At 53.3% G+C, this 21,191-nt stretch overlaps 3 protein-coding genes and 1 non-coding gene across 5 annotated transcripts; 3 read left to right on the plus strand and 1 right to left on the minus strand.

Moving 5' to 3' along the window:
- Nucleotides 1-1,446: 1,446 nt before the first annotated feature.
- EIF4EBP2 (eukaryotic translation initiation factor 4E binding protein 2) lies at nt 1,447-4,777 on the minus strand. Its single transcript, XM_005495174.4, has 3 exons — nt 4,570-4,777; nt 3,754-3,930; nt 1,447-3,671 (listed from the first exon to the last, which is right to left on the minus strand). Exons 1-3 carry the CDS (start codon nt 4,706-4,708, stop codon nt 3,640-3,642), a joined length of 348 nt encoding a protein of 115 aa, XP_005495231.1. The 5' UTR covers nt 4,709-4,777; the 3' UTR covers nt 1,447-3,639.
- A 111-nt stretch (nt 4,778-4,888) lies between these two features.
- TRNAE-UUC (transfer RNA glutamic acid (anticodon UUC)) lies at nt 4,889-4,960 on the plus strand. Its single transcript has one exon. It is a non-coding gene; the product is annotated as a tRNA-Glu (tRNA).
- Nucleotides 4,961-5,807: 847 nt separating this feature from the next.
- On the plus strand, nt 5,808-14,904 carry LRRC20 (leucine rich repeat containing 20). Of its 2 annotated transcripts, none has more exons than XM_074544357.1 (4): nt 5,808-5,993; nt 6,850-6,999; nt 8,476-8,643; nt 14,254-14,904. In XM_074544357.1, the coding sequence occupies exons 1-4, from the start codon at nt 5,924-5,926 to the stop codon at nt 14,484-14,486; spliced, it is 621 nt and encodes a 206-aa protein (XP_074400458.1). In that variant the 5' UTR covers nt 5,808-5,923; the 3' UTR covers nt 14,487-14,904. The 2 variants fall into 2 exon arrangements, with proteins under 2 accessions (XP_074400458.1, XP_005495232.1); XM_005495175.4 differs by having other exon boundaries at nt 5,814-5,993; nt 14,338-14,904.
- A 537-nt stretch (nt 14,905-15,441) lies between these two features.
- Nucleotides 15,442-19,942, plus strand: NPFFR1 (neuropeptide FF receptor 1). The gene is given in 5 exon segments (XM_074544356.1): nt 15,442-15,880; nt 15,883-16,021; nt 17,702-17,998; nt 18,568-18,667; nt 19,004-19,942. Coding segments are annotated over 5 exon segments (1,509 nt in total). The 5' UTR covers nt 15,442-15,703; the 3' UTR covers nt 19,800-19,942.
- Nucleotides 19,943-21,191: the final 1,249 nt, after the last annotated feature.

The following is a 21,191-nucleotide window of genomic DNA, read 5'->3' on the forward strand; positions in this document are numbered from 1 at the left end:
CAAAACCCCAATCCTTTCAGCTCCTACCTGCCTTGCCACATTCCATTGGGGTTAGAACAGTGGCTCCCAGAGCCCCCCAGGTAGGACCCCAACCCCACCTCCCCCTGAGCCTCCCCAGCGTTACAGCCCTGCCCACACCCAGCACCATCCACGGCTGCCGTGCTGCTCCCAATCAGTGCTTGGAGGACACCAGCAGGGCGAAGGAGAAGGAGAAAAACGGCATCAACACGTTCACTGGCACTGGGAAGGAGGGCCAGGAATGTAAACGCAGCCCAGAGCTAGTCCGAAAATGGTAACAGCTGGAAAGGAGGGCTGGAAAGTTTGTTCCTCAGGATCCGAGATCCTAGCCAGGCTCCCAGCATCCAGCCCAGCCAAAATACCCTGCCCTCAGCTGCTCTGCTGCATTTGCAGTCCTGGATTGAAATTTTAACACTTTTGAAATTTATTTTAATTCTCTGTTTTAAGATCCCAAATCAGTATCTAGAAGCCCCTTAGGGAGGAGCACACCAAAACCCAGGGATTCACACACACATCTCCTCACTACAGGGGCTTTGATAGCTGGGATTAACACATTAAAAACACCCAAAAATCTGAGAGGGAACCAGTTGTCACTGGCAGTGCCTGGCCTAAACCAGATTCAGGGAACAGCAGCTCCCAAACGCCTCGTCAGCAATTTTCCTCGCCGTGTTCCTCTCCGTACGCACGCTCCAGATTTCCCTGACTCTGCAGAATTAAACTGCTGCAATATGAGCACAATCCACGGGAGGTCATGACAGGACCACTCCGAGTGCAGCCAAAGCAGGGTGCTCCAGGAGGGCCCCCCAAACCCTTGGAAACGCCCCCCCAGCCTCACCCCTGGGATGTGAATGCTTTGGGAATGTGATGTGCTGCTGTGGTATTTCACACACACAGCTGAGGTGCCCTCAGGGGATGATTCCCCAAGTGATGCTGGTGGTTTGCTGAGGCACCCACAAAAACTCGGAGGCACCCTCTGTAGGCAGAGGGAGGGGACAGACATCCCATTGCTGCCCCTCCCTCAGTGCCCTAGTCGGGGAAAAGGACTTGGCTGCTCAGACCCCTCCCCAATTACAGTAGATGGTATAAAAGAGTTAAAAAGTGGTTTAAAATTTTGAAAATATATTACAATGCAATATATTAACATATATTAACATTGCTCCAAGTCCCATCCAAAAAGTCCTTGAAGACTTCCAGGGCTGAGATCAGGACAAATTATCAGTTTGGGGCAGTTTTGCACATGGAAAACCTGTGGGAAAATCAGGTTTCTCTGTATGTGACATTTTGCAATTTCACCCTCAGCTGCTGGTTCTGGGTTTGACCCTTCCCTGCTCTCTAGGCACGACTGGGAGAGAGCCCATGAGGGGAGTTTGCTCCAAAGGGAAGGGAAAACCCTCTCCACCCCCTGAATCACAGTCCAAACCACCCTGATTTAGTAGAACCAAAATCTTTATTGATCTCACTGTAACAGCAACCACTGGCGAGAGCTTTTCTCCTCCCAAACACCTGCTTGAAGAGACGGTACAAAACAACAGAAATCCCAAACGGAGCCCCTGACTAGCAGAGGGACTCTGACTAGCAGAGGAACACCCCGGTGAGGCCAGGCACTCCTCCCTGCTCAGCCCCCAGCCCGCTTACAAAAGAGAACCTTTGCGCAGAAAAGTTGCTGGGATGGGGAACGGAGATACAGGGAGGTTGGGAAAGGGGACATTTAGAGAAAAAAAAAAAAAAAGACAAAAAAGGTTTCCCTCCGGCTCCTGTCCATTAAGTCACATTGTCCTTGGATATGGTCTGATTGCCTTTGGCTAGCAGAGCAGGTTTTTCCCAAAAGGAGCAGCTGTGCTCGAGGGTGCCAGCTACCTGCATCCTCTGCCAAGGATGTCCTCGCCCCCTGCCCTGCCCCTCCCTCGATCCGAGGGCCTAACCGACCTCCTAGGATCTTGGCTTCAAGGAAAATATATTTATTTCTATATAATATATATATTTGTGTGTGTCTCATCACCACCCACCCACCCACACGCGCTGCCACTCGCACTCACTCACTCGTGCGCCCACGGCTGCCGCGCTCACCTCACCTCCCACGCCAGGGCAAGGATGGCAAAGACAACCCCATCCCCTGGGGCTGTGCTTTTGCTTCTGCCTCCCCCACCCCCAAAACGAGGGGCAGCCCCCGCTCCCTGTGAGAAAAGCAGCTGGAAGATGGGAGCTGGCCATCAGCGCCGTGCCAAACACACCTAGAGAAATAAATTACGGGATGGAAAGTGCACAAAGCCTGTGGGGTGTCCCGCTCCCCAGCATGGGTAACGAGGTGTGGGGAGACCCCAGCGAGGGAGGGACCATGGATGGAGCAGGCACTCAGGTGGGGGCTGATAAAATGGCACTTGAGAAGCTTGCAGAGCTGGTGATGGCTCCCAACAGTAAAAAATCCCAACAGTAAAAAATCAGAACTGGGGGGGCTGGTGGGACTGGGGGACGCAGCCGTGCCCAGCGCCGCTGGTCAGGGCAAGAGTCACATGGAGAGAGGGGCAAAAAGAAACCCCATCTCCAGGGGAGGTTCGAGATGGCCATGCCATGCCAGGCTGGCAAAGGGGAGGTCGATGTGGAAATGCTTCATCCACGACAGCATGATCCAGCTGGGAGAAATGCCATCCTGAGAGCTGAGGGTGGCATCGATGGCAGCGCCCTGCGAGGGGGGAGAGCGCCCCATCCCTGCAGTGCCTGGTGAGCCCCCACAGCCCCCAGGGACACCCAGCGATTCCTGAGACATCCAACGGTGCCAGAGGGATCTCCCCCCTGTAGGATTCACATTTTAAAGGGCTAGGGGGTAAAAAATCCGAGCACTACAAAGCACTTTCCCAGAGGCACTCGGCCCCAGCCCATACAAAGTCGTTGGGGGTGAGGTGCTCCTTTTTAGTACCAAAAATAAAAGCAAGGGGGTTTTATAAAACATGGCTACATTGCTGTGAGTCCTGGCTGGTGGGTGGGGGACACAGCCCCTGGCTGGAGGGCCAAGATGGAAGAAATCCACGTAGGAGAGATGTGGACACGCTGGCTGATTCCATCAGGGACACTGGACCCCTGGAGCACCGAAGGGAACAGGGTCCCAGTGCTGTCCTTTGCTGAATGCCAACACACCCCAGAGAAACTCAAAAAATGCCCTCCCCAGGGTGCAAGCAGGTGCATGATTTTAGGAGTGATGTTTCCCCCTCCTCCTGACAGGCTGCCCAGATTTTCCAGAAGAAGGGGGCACAGGGGGTGACACAGCTCCAGAACACCAAGCTGCTGGCCATGGGAGGCTTGGGTAACAAGAGAGGGGAATTTTGTGGGGGCACGAGGCAGCAGAAGAGGCAAAGGGATGTTTTAGAAAGAAGCCTGGTGGAGATCAGGCTGCTGGCAGGTGGAAGAGGAGGAACAGGGATGCTCCGTCTGGCACATGCTGGGACCGCTCACCCGCAGAGGGGGAGAAGACAGAGCCGCACTCCCCCCAAAAAAGAGGGGGAAGAGGAGGGCGGGGAGGGGACGCTGGTGGGGACCACTGCCACCTCCACCTCGCCGGGACGGATCCTGCTAAGCCGAATGGGGGTGCACAGGGCTGGGGAGTCGCTGCCTCTCTGTGGTTCCCGCTCAGATATCCATCTCGAACTGAGCTTCGTCCCCTGGCAAGAGACAAGGAGAGCAGCGTTAGGGGCGTCATCCTCCACCCCAAATCCCTCCTGTCCCGCCCCGGGGGTCCCTTACCCATGGATGGCTTGCCCTCCTGGTGGTTCAAGTTGTTGGTGTCCGCTTTGGGCTCCTCGCCGGGCTCGCCGGGGCTGGTGACGCCTGGGATATTGGGGAGGTGACAAGGCGGGGTCTTGGCCATGGGGGAGTTGCGACGGTCCAGCAGGAACTTGCGGTCGTAGATGATCCGGGTGCCTGGGGGGAGGACGGGAGCAGAGTGGGGGAATCCGGTTCGGCAGCGCATGTTTGCCGAAGGAGTTTCCCGGCGGGACGGGCCAAGGTTCTCCGCCCGGGGATCGGCGGGGAGGGCTGGGGGTGCGCGCCGCCGCTCTGCCCGCTCTTATCTGGGCACAACAGGCGATAATTCGGCCAAACACCCCGGCCGCAACCGGGTCCCGGCTGCCCGGGGGCGCTCCACGCTGTCCCGAGCAAGCACACCCTGTCCCGGGGATGCCGGTGGAAGCGGCACCCCGAATCACCACGTGTCCCTCTGCGCTACACGGGGACAGGCGTGTCACCGCCCCGCGGCACCGGGCCGGGGCAGGGCCGAGGCACCGAGCCCCGGTGCCCGCGTCCCGCCGGGAGCTCCCCGCCAGCCCGTCCCGGGAGCCAGCTGCCGCCCCGCCGGGACCCTCCGCGCTCCCGGTACGCCCCGGAAAAACAACAAACCCATCCCCACGCGTGTGCGTGGAGGAGAGCGGGCGGAAAGCGCTCCGTACCCACGGCATACAGAGGGGATACGGGCGCGGCACGCACGGTCCGCCCGCGACACGCGGCGCTCAGGCTGGCCCGGGCGCGCTCCCCCGGAGGCCCCGGCGGGCGCGGCGCTTTTACCTCCGGGCGTGGTGGAGAAGAGCGTCCCGCCGGGGGTGGTGCAGTAGTCGGCGGGGAGCTGCGCGGCGTCGCTGAGCGTGACGGTGCGGGTGGGGATGGCCCGGCTCTGGCTGGGCTGGCGGCCGCCTGCGGACGACATGGCCCCCGCTCGGCGCCGCGCTTTGTCCCCGCCGAGCGGGCGGGCGGAGCGGGACCGCCCCTCCCTGGGACCGACCCTGGAACCTCCCCGGGCCCGCCTCAGGACCGCCCCGCCCCGGGCCCGCCCCGGCCGCTCCGCCGCCAGGGGGCAGGCGTGTTGCCACGCGGCCCTGTTCGCGCCTCCCACGTGGTCTAGCGGTTAGGATTCCTGGTTTTCACCCAGGCGGCCCGGGTTCGACTCCCGGCGTGGGAAGCTCGAGCTTTTGGGTTTTGTTTTTTTTTGGGAGGGGGGAAGGAAGGGTGCTGGTGTCCTGATGTCCTGCCCAGGATGCCTTCGGGCAGAATGTTTTGGCTACACCGAGCTGAATGAAGTCACCGGGAAAAGGAATGCATCCAAATATCCCAAATCAGGAAATGGGTTCTGTCCCCATATACCATTTCAGGAAATGAGTTGTAGCCCCATATCCTCTCTCAGGAAAGGAGTTGTATCCCCATACCCCAAACCAGGAAAGCGGTTGTAGCCCCACATCCAAACCAGGAAAGGGGTTTTAGCCCCATATCCTGTATCAGGAAAGGGGTTCTGTCCCCAAATCACATACCAGGAAAGGGGCTGTATCCCAATATCCCATACCAGGGAATAGCATTCACCTCCATATCCCAAACCAGGAAAAGGGCATGGATCCCTATATCCCAAATAAGGAAAGGGGTTGCATCCCCTTATGGCAAACCAGGAGAGGACTTGCATCCCCATATCCCACACAAGGAAAGGACACCCATGCCCATGTCCCAAACCAGGGAAGAGGATTCATCCCCATATCCCAAGCCAGGAAAATGGCATATCCAATACCAGGAGGGGGGAATGCATCCAAATATCTCAAACCAGGAAAAGGGATGCACCTTCATTTCCCAAACAAGGAAAGGAGACGAATCCCCATATCCCATACCAGGAAAGGGGATACATCCCCATATCCCAAACCAGGGAACAGAATGCACCTACATACCCTAAAAGCACCATCATCCTGGAAAGCTGGGAATCTCACCCCGAGGGACATGCCAGCCCCAGCACAGCCTCCCTCCCTCTCCTGGGAACACTGATCCCATCGGTTATTTTTAGCATCCCTCTCCCGGAGAGCAGAGGTTGGTTTCTCCCTCCAGCCTGGATCCCGCAGGGCACAGCGCATTCCCGGCGGGCCCGGCCGCCCTCCTGCACCGGCGGATGGGCGAGGCGGTGGCCCGGGTGGCCAGGAAGGTGAACGACACGGTGGAGAACAAGGCGGATTCCCTGGGTAAGGCGGGCGGAGGACAAAGCGGATTCCCGGCGCTCCGTCCCGGGGCCGCGCAGGGATCGGGTGGCCGGAGCAGGGCTCTGGGTTTCACTGCCACAGCCTAAAAAAAGCTGTCGGCGCTCCCTCCCCGCGGATCTGCAGAAGGCAAAGGCTCCCCCAAAGGGCCCTCAAAGCCAGAGCAGGTTCACGTAATCCCGTGGGATGTGTCCCCTCCTTGGGAGCAGCGGCAGGAGCAGATTTTTCCCCATGTGGCCATGTCAGATTTGTGTTTTCCTGCAGTTTCCCCATTTCCAGCTAATACCCAAGAGCAGGGTGCAGTTCATCAAAGGAGAGAGATGAAAGCCACTCATTTTTATTCCCACTGGATTCCTGGCCCTGGGATATAAACCAGAATATGGCAGGAGCTGGAGCTTCATTTTTGAGGCTCTCCACATCCCCTGAGAGAAACGTGGGAGGCTGGAACTTGCTCCATCAGCCCCCACAGTGGCTTTGGGGAGGGGGCAGGAAGCAGAACCCATCCTGGGGCTGGGATACAGGCTTCCATCCCTGGAGTCTCCGGGGAGGGGAAAGAGGAACAACTCAGGACAAAACAAGAAGGCCACGAGGTGAGAGGCACAACCAAATCTTTTTTCCCCTCCCCACTGGTTGCCATGGGACAGCCAGCCATGACCATGAGAAATCCAGCCAGGAATGCCCAGGGAAATCCCTGCTGCATCCCCCAGCAGTGGAATAGGCATCCCTGGGCTGCTCAGCTGCCCCCAGGGAATTGTGGACACAGGGGAAGTAGGGGACTGAAGTTGTGGACCCTTGCCTGGGTCTCTGTTGATCTCTGTTGGTCTCTGGGTCTCTTGCACAGATCTGGCCAACTGCAAGCTGATGTCCTTCCCTGTTGGAGTCTACAAAGCCGTGAGGAGCGTCACCGAGGGCATCCACCGCATCTCCCTGGCCAACAATGAGCTCAAGTCCATCACCAGCCGGTTTGTCACCACCTTCAGCCAGCTGAGAGGTAAGGCACTGCCATTCCAACCCTCCGGGGCACGCCAGGAGCCCCCAGATTGCTGCAGAGGGGTCAAAGCACCCACGAGTCTCCCTTGAGCTCACACCTCGTAGCAAGCGCTACTTCTGACCCCAAAAAATCCATTTTGGGTTGTACCTTCTGGCCCTTGAAGGATGAGAACACTGGTTCTGCTCTCACCCACACTTCCAAACTGGTTTCAGGCTGCTGTGGGGTCACTCAGCACTCCCAGCTCCCTCCAGGGATGGAGAACAGGAAAAGCAGCTTGGGGATAACAACAGAGGCATGACAATCCCGGCTGTGCCGACTAATTAGGGCTCGTAGTGCGGCATCAATGAGAGCTAATCGCTGCAGGAGATGGGAGCGATCATCAGCACGGCGGGGACACCTCCCAGAGAAGGCAGCCCGAGGCTAATCCGATAGAAAATGGCCATGCAAGCATCCAGAGCATCCGGCACCGCAGGATTGAGCGCTGAGGACGGCGCTGGGGATGCTCTGGCAGCTTCTAAAATCAATTTTATTCCTATGAGGTACCACACAAATGCCGCTATGATGGGTGCCTGGGGAGGTTTCCCTTGTCCCGGAGCTGCAGCATCGTCTGTGAGAGAACCCCTGGGTTGGGGAAAGGAAACACATGCACCAAAGGAATCAATTTCCATTTTCTAGACAGCACAACCAGCCCTGAAGGGCAAAAAATGACTTTGCTTCCCAGCAAGGGCTTTTCTCCCCCAGTGAACCATTCACTCCTGCGATGAGCTGTGCTGGGTTTCAGCAGGAACAGATGCCCCAGCGCTGGGGACAGGCTGAATAAGGCAGGACCTATAAATACGAGGTATTAGCAGAGGCAGGGCGGCTTGTGTGGGTATTTATAGTGCAGAGAGCCCTGTGTCACTGGAGAAGGGCGCTGGCACAGCGGGATTTGGGTTCTGTGCCCGGAGTGCCGCTCCTGGCCCCACAGGAGCTCATTTCTAGGGCAGGAAAGCATCACAGATGGGTAAACTGTGACAAACAGGTATTTTTCACAGCTAAAGACCTCTCTCCCACCATTCTGTTTATTGCTCAGAAGGGGTTCAGGCACATGAATACAGAGGGCTAGCCTTAAGCCATGACAAATGACCATTGGGGAGGTAATTGCGGTGAGTTTATGGGGAAATATTCCTTGTTTTTTACAGACTCTGCTTTCAAAAGGCTGCCCAATTTCATTAGGAAAGCATTGCTCCTAAATGTGGTATTCCCAGCAGGCAAATCTACAATGACAACCATGGGAAAAAAAAAAAAAAAAAAAAAAAAAAAAAAAAAAAAAAAAAAAAAAAGAGAGAAAGGAAAGAAAAGAAAAGAAAAAATGCCCAATTTTTGGAGCTGGAATCCCGCTGATGGATTGAGGCCAGAGGCTGTGAATCAAGCTGTACATCAGTTATTTTCCCACCTTTTTCCCTGCATCCCACCACCTCCCTTCTCTGTTCCCAGATCTGAACCTGGCAGGGAATTACCTGCACCGGCTGCCCGAGGAGATCAGGTCCCTGCTGCACCTCCGCACCATCGACCTCTCCCGAAACCGCTTCCGCCGCTTCCCGGAGCCCCTGGCCACCGTGCCCGCCCTGGAGAGCATCGACCTGGAGGAGAACGAGATCGCAGGTGAGGGGAACCCTTCCCACTGGAAAAAGGCGATTTAGCACTGTGAGAAACAACTGTTCCCCTTGGAAATTTAAAGAGGTTTATTAAATCTTAACAAAAATAGAACAAAAGGACTACATAAGTGTGAAAAACGCCAATCACTTGGTTTTTAAAATGTTAAAAGCTTAATAGTAATAAAATAGTTATAAAAATAACAGTATAATTAGAGTGATAATAATTTGGACAATTTGGGTTAGGACAATATGAGACAATAAAAAAAAAGAGTCACAGACAGTCCAGGTACCTCTTTCTGGGCAAAATAACCCACGTTAACAGACGATTAACCCTTAAAAGAACCAGCCTGTTGCATATTCATACACCTCATACATGGTGCATAAATTCCATTCACACACAGGATTCTGTCTGGGCAGTGTCAGCTTCTGCCTCTGAATCCTAAGGGCATCTTCAGGGCTGAGTGAGGCAGGAAGGAGTTCGTTTCTCCTGATAATGGAGCAATAAATTCTCTTTCTCTGGAAGATTTAGGTGTCCTGTGGCTGCTACCTCACTGCGAGTCCTTTCTTAGAAAAAGTATCTTACACAGAATAGTTTCTATTTTAACATTTTGTTATAACCTAAAACTATATTTAACACACTACTTAAGAGAATTAATACAGCATAACTTTCTAACACAATGCATATAATATTCATTTTAATATGTGCAAAAAGTCAATCACAGAATATGCATTTTTCACATAAGGAAAAAGCTGCAGTGCTGGGAACTGCCCCTCATGGCCAGTTCATCTTCAAGATGGGTGCTCAGTCTTTTATACCCCTGGGGGTTGCATCAGCCAGCCCTGGCCCTTCCTAAAGTCTGTCAGTCAGCTCCTTTGCCATTTATCAGTGCAAACTGCTTTGTAACTGGGTTGGGGGTCCACCCCCTAAAAGCACCAAGCTTTTCCATTCCCAGCTGCCCCATGCCAGGGGCACATGTGCAGACTCCTCTCTATCTGTCCTGGATACGCCAGGCTGTCTGATGGCAGCAATACAGGGGGAGACGGAACTATGGGGAGTACTATAATAACATATTTATACACCACTGAAGCTTCTCTTAATATTCACACAATAGTTATCCTTTAATTGCAAGAGCCAATAATCTCATTATCCATCTATACCAGCATCACCCAGGGCTGTTGCTAAATAATCAGAGCCTGCTCAGCCACTTGCCTTTCCCAGGAAAGGAAATTTGCCTCTCAGGGCAAAACTGCGGCAGGCACAGTGGGAGCCAAGCCCCATTCAAGCTGCCCCATTCACCACGCTGGGATGTAGCTCCTAAAGGCACCTCAAGCTGGGGTGACCCAAAATCCTTGGATTTCATTAAAAAAACAGAGCTGATTGCAGAACCCGGCCCCAGTTTTCTGCCAGGCTAAGGAAGGACACCTGAACATTTCCCAGAACAAACAGCAGCTGTTTAACACTACAAAATCCCCTAAAAATTAAATTAAAGGAATGGCAAGAGCAGCTCATCCCTCAGCCCTGCAGTGGCAGAAAAATTGTTCATGTGCAAAAAACCTGAAGGCTTTGGCGTCTGTGAAAGCTGGGCAAAAAGGGCAGCTGTTGTACACAGATAAAAGTGAATTTATTTAGCAGGCAGCCTTCAAAGAGCCCAGGCTGGTGCATCCACAGCCCCACGGAGCCCCAGGGAGGCGAATCTCAGAGTACACTCAGTTTTGCTGTTTTATCTGGGGTGGCTTCAGCTGCTGCTGGGAAACTGCTCCCTGCAGCAGGAGGTTTGTTACCAGCCTCACATCAGCTGCCCCCCAGCTGGGCCTGCAGAAACACTGGAATTAAAATCTGCTTCCACAGGAGCCGGAGAAAGACACGGCTTTTCCTCACCCTCTTTTTCTCTCCTGCCTCCTGTCTCACTTTTAGCTCCCTCCGTCACTTTTTGAGTTCATCTGGCTGATTTCAACCCAAGCTGGTCTCCAAACTGCATTTCCCCCGCTGGTTTTGTGGAAGCAGGGTGCTGCAAGTAGGGAATGCAGCTTTTCAGTGCCTTTTACCCTAAAAGCTAAAATGCAGGGAGGAAAGGCTTCATGCAGGGTTCCACCCAAGCTGGGGGAGAGGGTGGCCTCTCTTGGTTTGGTCACCTCCCAAGCCAGGTTTAGTCACCTCCTATCAGGTTCCCCTCGCATGGGAGGTGTCCTCCAGATGTGGGGAAAACAAAAACAGTAAAAATTGACAATTCCAAGCCAGGATGTTGTAGGGATATGTGCGGGTAGTGCACATGATGCTGCCTGGCTGCAGAAATGGGTGATGTGAGCTTATCTCACACATTCTCTGGAAAGGGGAGAGGAAGACACAGGAAAGCCAGGGGGGTTCAGCCCGTGTTTTCCAAGGAAACAAAACCCTGGGCGATCACACTGCTGCCACCAGCCCTTCCCAAGCAGGTTCCCTGCAGGTGAGCTGGTGTTGGCAGCCCTGGTTTGGGGTGCTGTGCCAGTGCTGGTGCTGCCTGTGCCCCTGTGCCATGCCAGGGCTGAAAAGCCCGTTTAAAAGCTCCTGCTGAAACAGCTGAGTGACTCTTGCTAAGACAAATGGAGCTGGAGGTGGTAGGTGATGTTTTCCAAAGGGAAACAGGAGTGAAAGGAGATTAATTAATGCCTGCCTGGAGCCTGTGGCTCCGTGAAAGGAGATATTTAGTGCCACAAGCCACCCTTTTCATCTAAATAAGCTCTTAACCCTGGACTGTAATTATGTATATATTACTGTCAGTGCTTTTAACTCTTTCCCTGGTAATTAGAGTTATGTCAAATCAGATTTTAAAGCTCCCAGATCCATGGGTATGTTTTGGTGCCCAGAGCTTCAGCTTCTCCTTCCCTTATTCCTTGATTAATGGTTTAATAGGGATGATGTTGAGGCTGCTGCCAAGGCTGGGGAGGTCACTGCTGGCTGGGGGCAGCTGTGGTTGATTTTGTCCTCCTGAGGATGTTGAGATGGGACAAAGGGGGTGGTTTCAAACTCAGAGTGGGGCTAGATGCTGCCACAGAGACACTGTGCATTCCTGGCAGTGCCCAGGGCCAGGCTGGATGGGGCTTACAGCAGCCTGGGGCAGTGGGAGCTGTCCCTCTGTCCATCCAGGGTGCACTGGATGAGCTCTAAGGTCCCTTCCAACCCAGGCCATGTCACATTCTGCTGTAAGTATGTAAAAAAGCCTTTTCCCTCCCTGCTTTTTGCTTAAGATCCTTCATGAATAATTCAGGCTCAAATGCAAGTGCCTTATCTGTTGGGAAGGCAGCAAGGGATGTTTTGGGTTGTTTTTGGAGGAATTTGAGGCTGGCAGGGCACAACCCTACAGCCACAGGCTGCCCTGCCTGTCCCTTCATGCCAGGGTGAGTCACTGCTCCTCACCTGGAATTGAGGTGCAGAGCTGAGCTGTTCCCAGCCTGGGAAGGTCTTGGTCCCCAGAATACTTTACACTAAACTCCCTAATCTGAGCAAAATGGGTGAGAGCACTTTTAACTTGATCATGCTGCATAAGAGGATGATTAAACTTCTTATTCTCCACTGCATTAGGCGATGATTAAATAGCGAGATGTATGAAACAAAATATATTACTTTTGTGCTTCAAGGGGAAAAAAACCCAGCAAAATGAAACGGGGGAATGGCAGTGAACAAATCCACCGTGAAGAAGAGTTATTAAAAAAATTCATGTGAAGCTTCTGCCTGATGAGCTGTGCTCTCCTAGGGAATTTGTGTATGGAAAATATCACCATTTTCTGGAGGAGAAAGAGGGGAAAAAACAAAGGCATCTAAGTGTTTGAGTCTTTTTCCAGCATAAAATAAATTTCATGGTTTAAAAATCACATAACCATCTACCAGATATAATTACAACACTGCAATTCTGCTCCAGGTGCTGGCAGAGGAAACAAGAGCTGGGGGGGAAAAGGCTCTTGTTATTTTGGTGGCCAAATTAAAGAAGAAATTGGTTTAGGTAAATCAGACAGGTGGGCGTTGCTAGCCCAAAATATTGTGAATTGTAGCAAAATCCGTCATCTTTAATGAGCTTAATCAGGGTTAGGTTTTCATATCAGCCTCAGTGGATTCACACTGGGACCATCAAGCTGAGCTGCACCCTTTTTTTTTAAACACAGTTTGTAAATGTCGTGTTTTCTAAAGGCCAACACCCAAATTCGTGGAAACTGCAGAACAGAAAGGGGCCCGTGGGTGGCTGAGAGCCATTTGCAGCCTGTCCAACCAGGGCAAAGACCACGAGGCTTCCTGTGAGCCCGGAGAGGGCTCCTGGGCATTGCAACACCGGGGAGGAAATCAGGGAAAGGGGCTTGAATCCCAGTCCAGTGTCCCGGCAGGGGTTTTATTACCCTGGAGGACTGGGGGGCAGTGCCCACACTGGATATCTGGGCGTTTGCACCTCCCTGACACATTCCTTAAAACTCCAGGGTCATTTGGGTTGGAAAAGACTTCTATGTTTACCAAACATTTGCCTGAGCAGTTGGATATATTAATATTTCATTGTCTTTCTGTTTTGATCAAAGCCTGCAGACAGGCTTAACATCAACAGCAAACCTTTGTTGTTAAACTCAAAAAAAACCCTCAAATTACAACCATGCCTCAACACAAGTAGTATTACCTCCTTACAATCAATTACCCAATCAAATAATATTAATACCTCAATAATTTATCCCTCAATCAACCATTCCTCAAATAATCCCAACTCAATACCGTCAAATTCAAAATTCGAATTAGCCTCCTCAAAATTGATACACCTTTTAAATAATTTTTGTTATAAAAGCATTCCCACCAAAATTGCCAATTTTTTTCAACAAAACCGATTTTTTTTAATTCTAAGCAAAGCCAACAGCAGAATTCTTAAACTTTCAATCCTTCCCACCATTATTTCAATAAATTATTTAAAAATTCATTATTTTATCTCTTACATTTATATTCCTATAGTAATTCCATCAAAACCACGTATAACTATTACATTTCTTTTACCCATAAACACACCCAAACAAAACAACTTTCCAAAAAACTCAATTATGTCTGTGCCTAAATCCTAAAATCTCAAATCCTAACATCTTTTAAACAAAATATTTCAAAACACAACCAACCGAAATTAACTTACAACCTAACTCACCATACTAAAACAATTTACATTACAAACGTACCAAATACTAATGCAGATGTCACTATAATTTCTCACATGTTTTAACCCAATAATTTGGGTTAGATATAGATATAGATATACTTATAGATATATATTATATATTATATATTATATATTATATATTATATTATATATTATATATTATATATTATATATTATATATTATATATTATATATTATATATTATATATTATATGTTATATATTATAGATGTTAATTATATTATATTACATTATATTACATTACATTACACTATATTAATTATATATTATATATCTATTATAACTATAATTGTGACGAATAGATACAGATACAGGTATAGATATAGTTATAGATACAGATATAGATATAGATATAGATATAGATATAGATATAGATATAGATATAGATATAGATATAGATATAGATATAATTATAAATATAAATATAAATACATCCTGTATCAGGTTTGCTTCAGGCTGTCCATCAAGAGGAGCTTTCATCCCTCCACCCCCCCAGGACGGATTCTCACCTCGCTGCTCTCTTTCCAGAGGTGCCCACGGACAAATTGGCCTCCATGGCGCTGCTGCGGAGCCTCAACCTGCGAGCCAACCCCGTGGGCCCCGAGGTGCGGCTGCTGGTCCGGCCCCTGGTTCCCTTCGAGCTGCTGCTGTCTCCAGAGGAGCCCATCCATCCCTGAATCCTGGCAGCATTCCCGGGTGCCCGAGCTGTCCCCAGGGGGAGCTGCCCACACAGGGGTTTGGTTTGGCTCAGTCCCTGCTGCGCCCCCGTTTCTGCCCCAAAGCGGGTCCCAAACCCGAGCCAGTGCCTCGTTTTTCCCAAATTCAAAGCAAGCAGCGGGGCTCTCCCATGGAGGGATGGTTCTGCCAAATCCCGAGCCAGGCAACCTTCTGCTTATGCGTTTTGGGGGTACAGAGGAGCTGCAACACATGGGGTGGGAGGTTGGGGTGGAGTGGGGGGATCTGGATGTGCACCCTCCCACCCGAGAGCATCAGGATGGTGGAGGACATCCCTGCAGCTGGAAGGGCTCTCCCTGGAATTGCTGACACGGTGGTGGTGTGCCAAGTGCCTGATTAAATGCTTTCCTGTTACCTCGGGGGGTTTGTGTCTGATTTAATTCCAATTCCCAGCCTTGTCTTTGGAGAAACCCCTTTGCACAGCTACTCTCTGCAGCCTCCAGGCTGGATTCTCCCAGACCCAAGCTGTACTTCCCTGGAAAAATCCTTGTTTTCCAAGGAACTTTTCTTCCCTCCTGTTGTGTCACCGTGGAAGCCAAAGTGACCCAAAGCCAGTGGCTGTCCCCAGAAGTGTGTGCCCACCTCTGGAGCTGTGGGTCCTCAAGTTATGCTGATCCCTTCCCAGGAAGAAATGTCCTGGAGAGGGCGGCTTCTTGGAGGCAGGCAGGACTCTGCCAAGCACACCCATGTCCCTTAGCAGCTGGCTGCCTGCAAAAAAACTCAAAAACTTCCTGGGAGAAACCCCAGGTGTTATCTCCAAACACCTTGTTTAAACATCTCCCTTGTTTGTTCCTTTGGGTATTTAAGGGACAAACACTTCCCAATGCTGTGTGCGGGCTGGGGACAGCCAGGAATGGTAAATCCTGTAAATATTTGACTTTTAGATTTGCCAAACTTTGGTACAAGATTATGGTAAGAGATGTTGGGCATGCTGGAGGAGCTGGGTTGAGCGGAGCAGCCTGAAGCCAGGACCAGCATCCCTGAACATCGCGCTGCTTCTCCCTCTGGTGGATTGATGCATGGGGGATCCCCCCACTCGTCTTGAGGCTCATTTTCCTCCCGCGATGGCCAGGAGCGCTGCTGGGGGACACCGTCCATCAGCTGCCAGCATCACTGCGGGGACCTCGGCGGCCGCGGGGGACACAGACCGGGACCTGCCATGGGAGTGAACCTGCTCCTTCCCTCCGTCTCCGTGCCCGGCGTGGGCTGCCCGCCCCCGCGCCTCTCTCCCGGGGGGCAGCGTGGGGGTCCCCCGGTATCCATGGCGATGGGAGGGAGGTGTTTCCCCCCGCGCCCCCTCCCCGCCTCCGCTGCAGCCGCCGAGCAGCCGCAAGCGGCGCCAAGCGGCGCCGGGGCTCCGGAGCTGGCGGGAGGCACGGAGCGAGGCACGGAGAGGGCGAGCCGTGCCCCCTCCCCTGGCAGCGCATCCCCTGCACGGCAGCGATGCAGCCCCCGGAGCCGGCCCGGCCCGGCGGAGGTGAGTGCCGAGACCTGATTGATTTTATCTCCCAAAAAGCGATCCGCCCCTCATCCCACCCCTGTTCCATCAGACCAGCCTTTCCCCGCGGTACTTTCCCACAGCTGGGCAGGGAATGCGGATGGTCCATTCCCCCCGTGCAGTCCCCCCATCCCTGTCACCACGTCCGATGTGTCAGTGAGTCCTGAGGACGCCTGCATCCATCCATCCATCCACCCATTCATCCCCCCATTCATCCTCCACCCATTCATCCATCTATCCACTCACTCATCCATCCAGCACTCACCCGGCTGCTCAGCAGCTCCTTATTTTCCTTTCCCCATCTTCCACCTTGCTTTAAAACCACATCCAAATCCACAGGACACCAACCTCCTGCTCATGCTGCACTGCAGCCCCAAAGGATAAAGTCTAGCAAAGTTTCAGGCTTAATATCACAGGTTTTGGGCAATCTCATTGCAGTCTTTGCTATTGCTACTGCTTAAAAAGCTGTTTCACAGATCTGATACCGATTATCTGGAGAATCTTGCCCCCTCCATCCCGCTACTCCCTTGTCTCTCCAAGAGACTCCTTCTCCCGTGTCGGCTGCAAATCCCCCCAGCGCCTTTCTGAATGCCCAATGGAAAAGCGTTGCCTAAATACTGCGCCCAGGACTGGGGTATCAGGGGCTGGATCGGGCCCTCCTGCCTGCCTGAACCCTGAGGAAGCCGCTGGTCCCGGGGGCTGGAAAAGCATCTAGGCTGGAGAGCTGACCACCGTCATGGTCACAGGGATGGGGGATGCTCCAGCCGCTCAGAGCTGACCTGCAGGCGCTCAGGCTGAGCTTAAAGCCCAGATGTGCCTTTCCTGGGCTCAGCACTGCAGCCCGGATCCTCCCAGAGCGGGTCCCGTCAGCGCTGCAGGCAGCTCCTGCCCACGCCCCGCATCCTCCCGCATCCCCGAGCGGCTGGGGAAGCCCGAGGGTGGGAGCTGCCGAGCCCCGCTCCCCGCTCAGTCCCCAGTGACAAAATACCACCCCCGCCTCCACCAGATAATGATCAGAATGACAATTATCGCTCTAGATGGGAGGGGAGGGGGTCCTCTGCCCCAGCTCCTCTCCCCGGGTTCTTGCAGCTTCGCCGGGCAGAATAAGATTTTGTGGAATATGGAATTGTAAACCTTGGAAGCACAAGGAGAAGCAGGGATGCTCCCAGGGCAGCCGTGGCTGGGACCACGCGGATGCTGCTCCCATAAGGCCAGAGCACTGGGGTGTCAGGATGTGGATTTGCCTTCCTTGCATCATCCCCTAAGTAAAAAAAAGGCCGACGAGATCAGGATGTCTTCTGGGCCGTTCTAATTCTAAAAGAATGATGCAAATAATAATGATATCCAGTAATAACAATATCAAACAATAATTGTATCTAATAATAATGATATTGATTTTATCAAACAATAATGAAATTGATGGTATCAAACAATAATGACGTAAAATAATAATTCAGCAGAGGTGCTGCAGAGCCTAGAGCTGAGTAACCCAAGGAGGAGGAGACTTGTTGGGGCACAAAGAAGAGTCCAGCAGGACATGTCCCAGCCAGTCTGGGCACTGGAATAAATATGAAAATCCCCCTCTGGAGGCATTAAGAAATTAAGGGAATTATTGCTTTATTCTCTCCCAGCTTCATTTTCCTGCCTTCCCTTCCCCAGGCCCTTCCAATGGCACCTGGTGGTGGCCCAACTCCAGCGCCAGCCACCTCCTGAGGGAGAACTACACCTTCCTGGCGTACTACCAGCATTCCCCCCCTGTGGCCCTCATGTTCATCCTGGCCTACACCTTCATCTTCCTCATGTGCGTGGTCGGCAACGTCCTGGTGTGCTTCGTGGTGGTGAAGAACCGCCAGATGCGCACGGTCACCAACATGTTTCTCCTCAACCTGGCCATCAGCGACCTGCTGGTGGGCATCTTCTGCATGCCCACCACCCTGGTGGACAACCTCATCACAGGTGAGCAGGGCAGAGGAAGGGAAAAGACTTCTTTTTTAATTTTTATTTGAGGTTCAGGCCATTTGTGGTAAAATAAGTTTGGCCCTAATGCTGCATTTGCATATTTGTTTGAAGCAACATTAAAAAAACTCCTTTCTGCATTCACTTTCTCCTGTGCTGGCTCAGCTCTGCCTGTTGACCTTTCCAAAGATAAGGGAGTTGGAAGGGTTCAGCTGCAGCAGCAGCAGCCAGGCCATAGGGCAGGGTTTGTATTTATTGATTTTGGGGTGTGATTTATGTATTTATTGGTATTGGGGTCAAGAAACAAGATGAAAGTCCTTCTGATTGAGGGTCCCAAAGTCGGTAGGAAAAATGACAGCCACCATGTTCCTTGAGTCTCTAAGTGTCAAGTGTATCTTTTTTACCAATTTTGGGGTTACTCTTCAAGGATCCATGCTGCTAAAGGCTATCTCCACACCAGCTGGGAGCAGGACTTAGCATCCCCCAGCAGCAACCCAGTGGGGGGGGGACACCTGAAGGGAGCTGGGTGGGCCAGAGGCACCCACAGCCTGCGTGGTGTCCCCTCACAGGTTGGCCCTTTGACAACACCATGTGCAAAATGAGTGGGCTGGTGCAGGGCATGTCCGTCTCCGCCTCGGTTTTCACGCTGGTGGCCATCGCTGTGGAGAGGTACGTTGGCATGGGGACATGGGGACGTGGGGACATGGGGACCAAACCATCTCCATCAGGTCCAGGTGCCCAGTGCCATTCCCATTGTGTGAAAGTTCCTGGGAATGTCAGGAGCCTGTCATAGCTCTCCAGCAGCACCACAAAGCTGGGCCATTCCAGCAAGGTGTCCTTCCCCACGCCGGGATGAACACACCAACCCAGCTCTGCCACCAAAAGACACGTGTAAAGACACATCCACCTCACCCTCCATTCCCACCCCTGGGTCCTGGCGCCGTCCTTCCCCAGGGATGTTCCCACCAGGTGCCCAAAGCCAGCATGAGCTGTTCTCCCCCCCAGGTTTCGCTGCATCGTCCACCCCTTCCGGCAGAAGCTGACGCTGAGGAAAGCCCTGCTGACCATCGCCGTCATCTGGGTGCTGGCCCTGCTCATCATGTGCCCGGCCGCTGTCACCCTGACCGTCACCAGGGAGGAGCACCACTTCATGGTGGACACCTACAACAACTCCTACCCTCTCTACTCCTGCTGGGAGGCCTGGCCCGAGACAGGCATGAGGAGGATCTATACCACCATCCTCTTCTCCCACATCTACGTGGCTCCCCTCGCCCTCATCGTCGTCATGTACGCCCGCATCGCCTTCAAGCTCTTCAAGTCGGTGGCACCCACCCAGAGCGGAGAGGAGCCGGAGGGGAGGAGGATCTCCCGGAGGAAGGCCAAGGTCATCAACATGCTCATCATCGTTGCCCTCTTCTTCAGTGTCTCCTGGCTGCCCCTCTGGACGCTGATGCTGCTGACGGACTACGGGCGGCTGAGCGAGGCCCAGCTGCGCCTGCTCACCGTCTACGTGTACCCGCTGGCGCACTGGCTGGCCTTCTTCAACAGCAGCGCCAACCCCATCATCTACGGCTACTTCAACGAGAACTTCCGACGTGCCTTCCAGGAGGTGTTCAGGGCCCCGCTCTGCTCATGGCACTGCCAGCGCCGGCCCTACACCCCCCAGAGCCATGGCCCCGGGACGCTCTTTGGCCCCCGTAACCGCATCCTCAGCCAGGCGCGGGCCAGCGCCTCGCCAGCCGTGTCCGAGTCAGGGCCGCTGGCCCCGCGCCGCGCCGGCATCCCTGCGTGGGACGGCTGAGGCCTCCAAACCCCTCTGCACCGAGGGACTGCGGGGTGGGGAGTGGGGATTGGCCACGAGACATGGAAATAAAGGTGTGTCCAACTGATGCCTTGTTCCTGGCTAGGCTCCTCCACTTCCCTCACTGAGCCCCCAGGCCCTGCCAGAGCCCCCCTGATCCAGCCCAGTCCAGGCACGGGGCCAAGGAAGGCAGGGATCCAGGAGAAGTGTGGGAGAATGGGCTGTCCTGGCCTTGCTTGGCCATGCCATGGAGAGGCATGCAGCACCATGCTGTGCTGGACCAAACCATGCCATGCAGGACCGTGCCAAGCCATGCTGCCATGGCTGTGCCAGGCAGGACCAAGCCGGATTGTGCTGCACCATGCTGTGCCATGCCACTCCATGCTACTCCATGGCCATGGGGAATGGACCATTCCATGGATGGGCAATGCTGGGGCTGTGTTGTACCAAGCCATCCCATGCTGGACCAAGCCATCTCATGCTGTTGTGACCCTTCTAGACCAAACCATGCCATGCAGGACAATGCCACTCCTTGCATTTGTGGCCATTCCTGACCACATCCCACCACACTGCAGTGCCCATGCCATGCCAGTCCATGCCACCCCATGCTGTTACACCCATGCTGGGCCGAACCATGCCATGCCAGATTGTGCCAGCCCACCCTTGTGTGGCCATGCCAGGCAGGATCACACTGTGCTGGGCCTTGCTACTGTGGCCATGCTGAACCATGCTGGGCTGGGACTGCTCTGTGTGGGTCCATGATAGCCCAGGCTGCTGTGGCCATGGTGAGCAGGACCGTTCCAAGCTAGCAGGGCCATTACATTCCAGGAAGAACCATTCCCAACTGGGAAGAACCATTCCAAACCAGGAATAACCATTCTAGCCAGGCAGAACCATTCCAAGCTGGGCAGAACCATTCCAAGCTGGGCAGCATCATTCCCAACCAGGAATAACCATTCTCAGCCAGGCAGGGCCATTCCAAGCCCGGAAGAACCATTCCAAGCTGGGAAGAACCATTCCCAACCGGGAAGATCCATTCCCAACCAGGAAGATCCATTCCCAGCTGGGACAAACCATTCCAAACAAGGAATGACCATTCCCAGCTGGGAAGTACCATTCCAAACCAGGAAGAACCATTCCCAGCCTGGAATAACCATTCCAAGCTGGGAAGAACCATTCCCAGCCAGGCAGGACCATTCCCAGCCAGGAATAACCATTTCAAACCAGGCAGGGCCATTCCCAACCAGGAATGACCATTCCCAGCCAGGCAGGGCCATTCCCAACCAGGAAGAACCATTCCAAGCCGGGAAGAACCACTCCCAGCCAGGCAGGGCTATTCTACGCCAGGAAGAACCATTCCCAAACCGGGAATGACCATTCCCAACAGGGCCA

This window comes from Zonotrichia albicollis, chromosome 7, assembly GCF_047830755.1.
Source record: "Zonotrichia albicollis isolate bZonAlb1 chromosome 7, bZonAlb1.hap1, whole genome shotgun sequence".
Classification (NCBI taxonomy): domain Eukaryota; kingdom Metazoa; phylum Chordata; class Aves; order Passeriformes; family Passerellidae; genus Zonotrichia; species Zonotrichia albicollis.

Coding starts and splice junctions, on each gene's coding strand:
- EIF4EBP2 (XM_005495174.4), bottom strand. CDS start 4,708: ATGTCGTCCGCAGGCGGCCGCCAGCCCAGCCAGAGCCGGGCCATCCCC. Junction 3,931..4,569: donor CTTCTCCACCACGCCCGGAG/GTAAAAGCGCCG, acceptor TCCTCCCCCCAG/GCACCCGGATCATCTACGAC. Junction 3,672..3,753: donor GGAGGGCAAGCCATCCATGG/GTAAGGGACCCC, acceptor GTCTCTTGCCAG/GGGACGAAGCTCAGTTCGAG.
- LRRC20 (XM_074544357.1), top strand. CDS start 5,924: ATGGGCGAGGCGGTGGCCCGGGTGGCCAGGAAGGTGAACGACACGGTG. Junction 7,000..8,475: donor CACCTTCAGCCAGCTGAGAG/GTAAGGCACTGC, acceptor CTCTGTTCCCAG/ATCTGAACCTGGCAGGGAAT. Junction 8,644..14,253: donor GGAGGAGAACGAGATCGCAG/GTGAGGGGAACC, acceptor ATCCTGTATCAG/GTTTGCTTCAGGCTGTCCAT.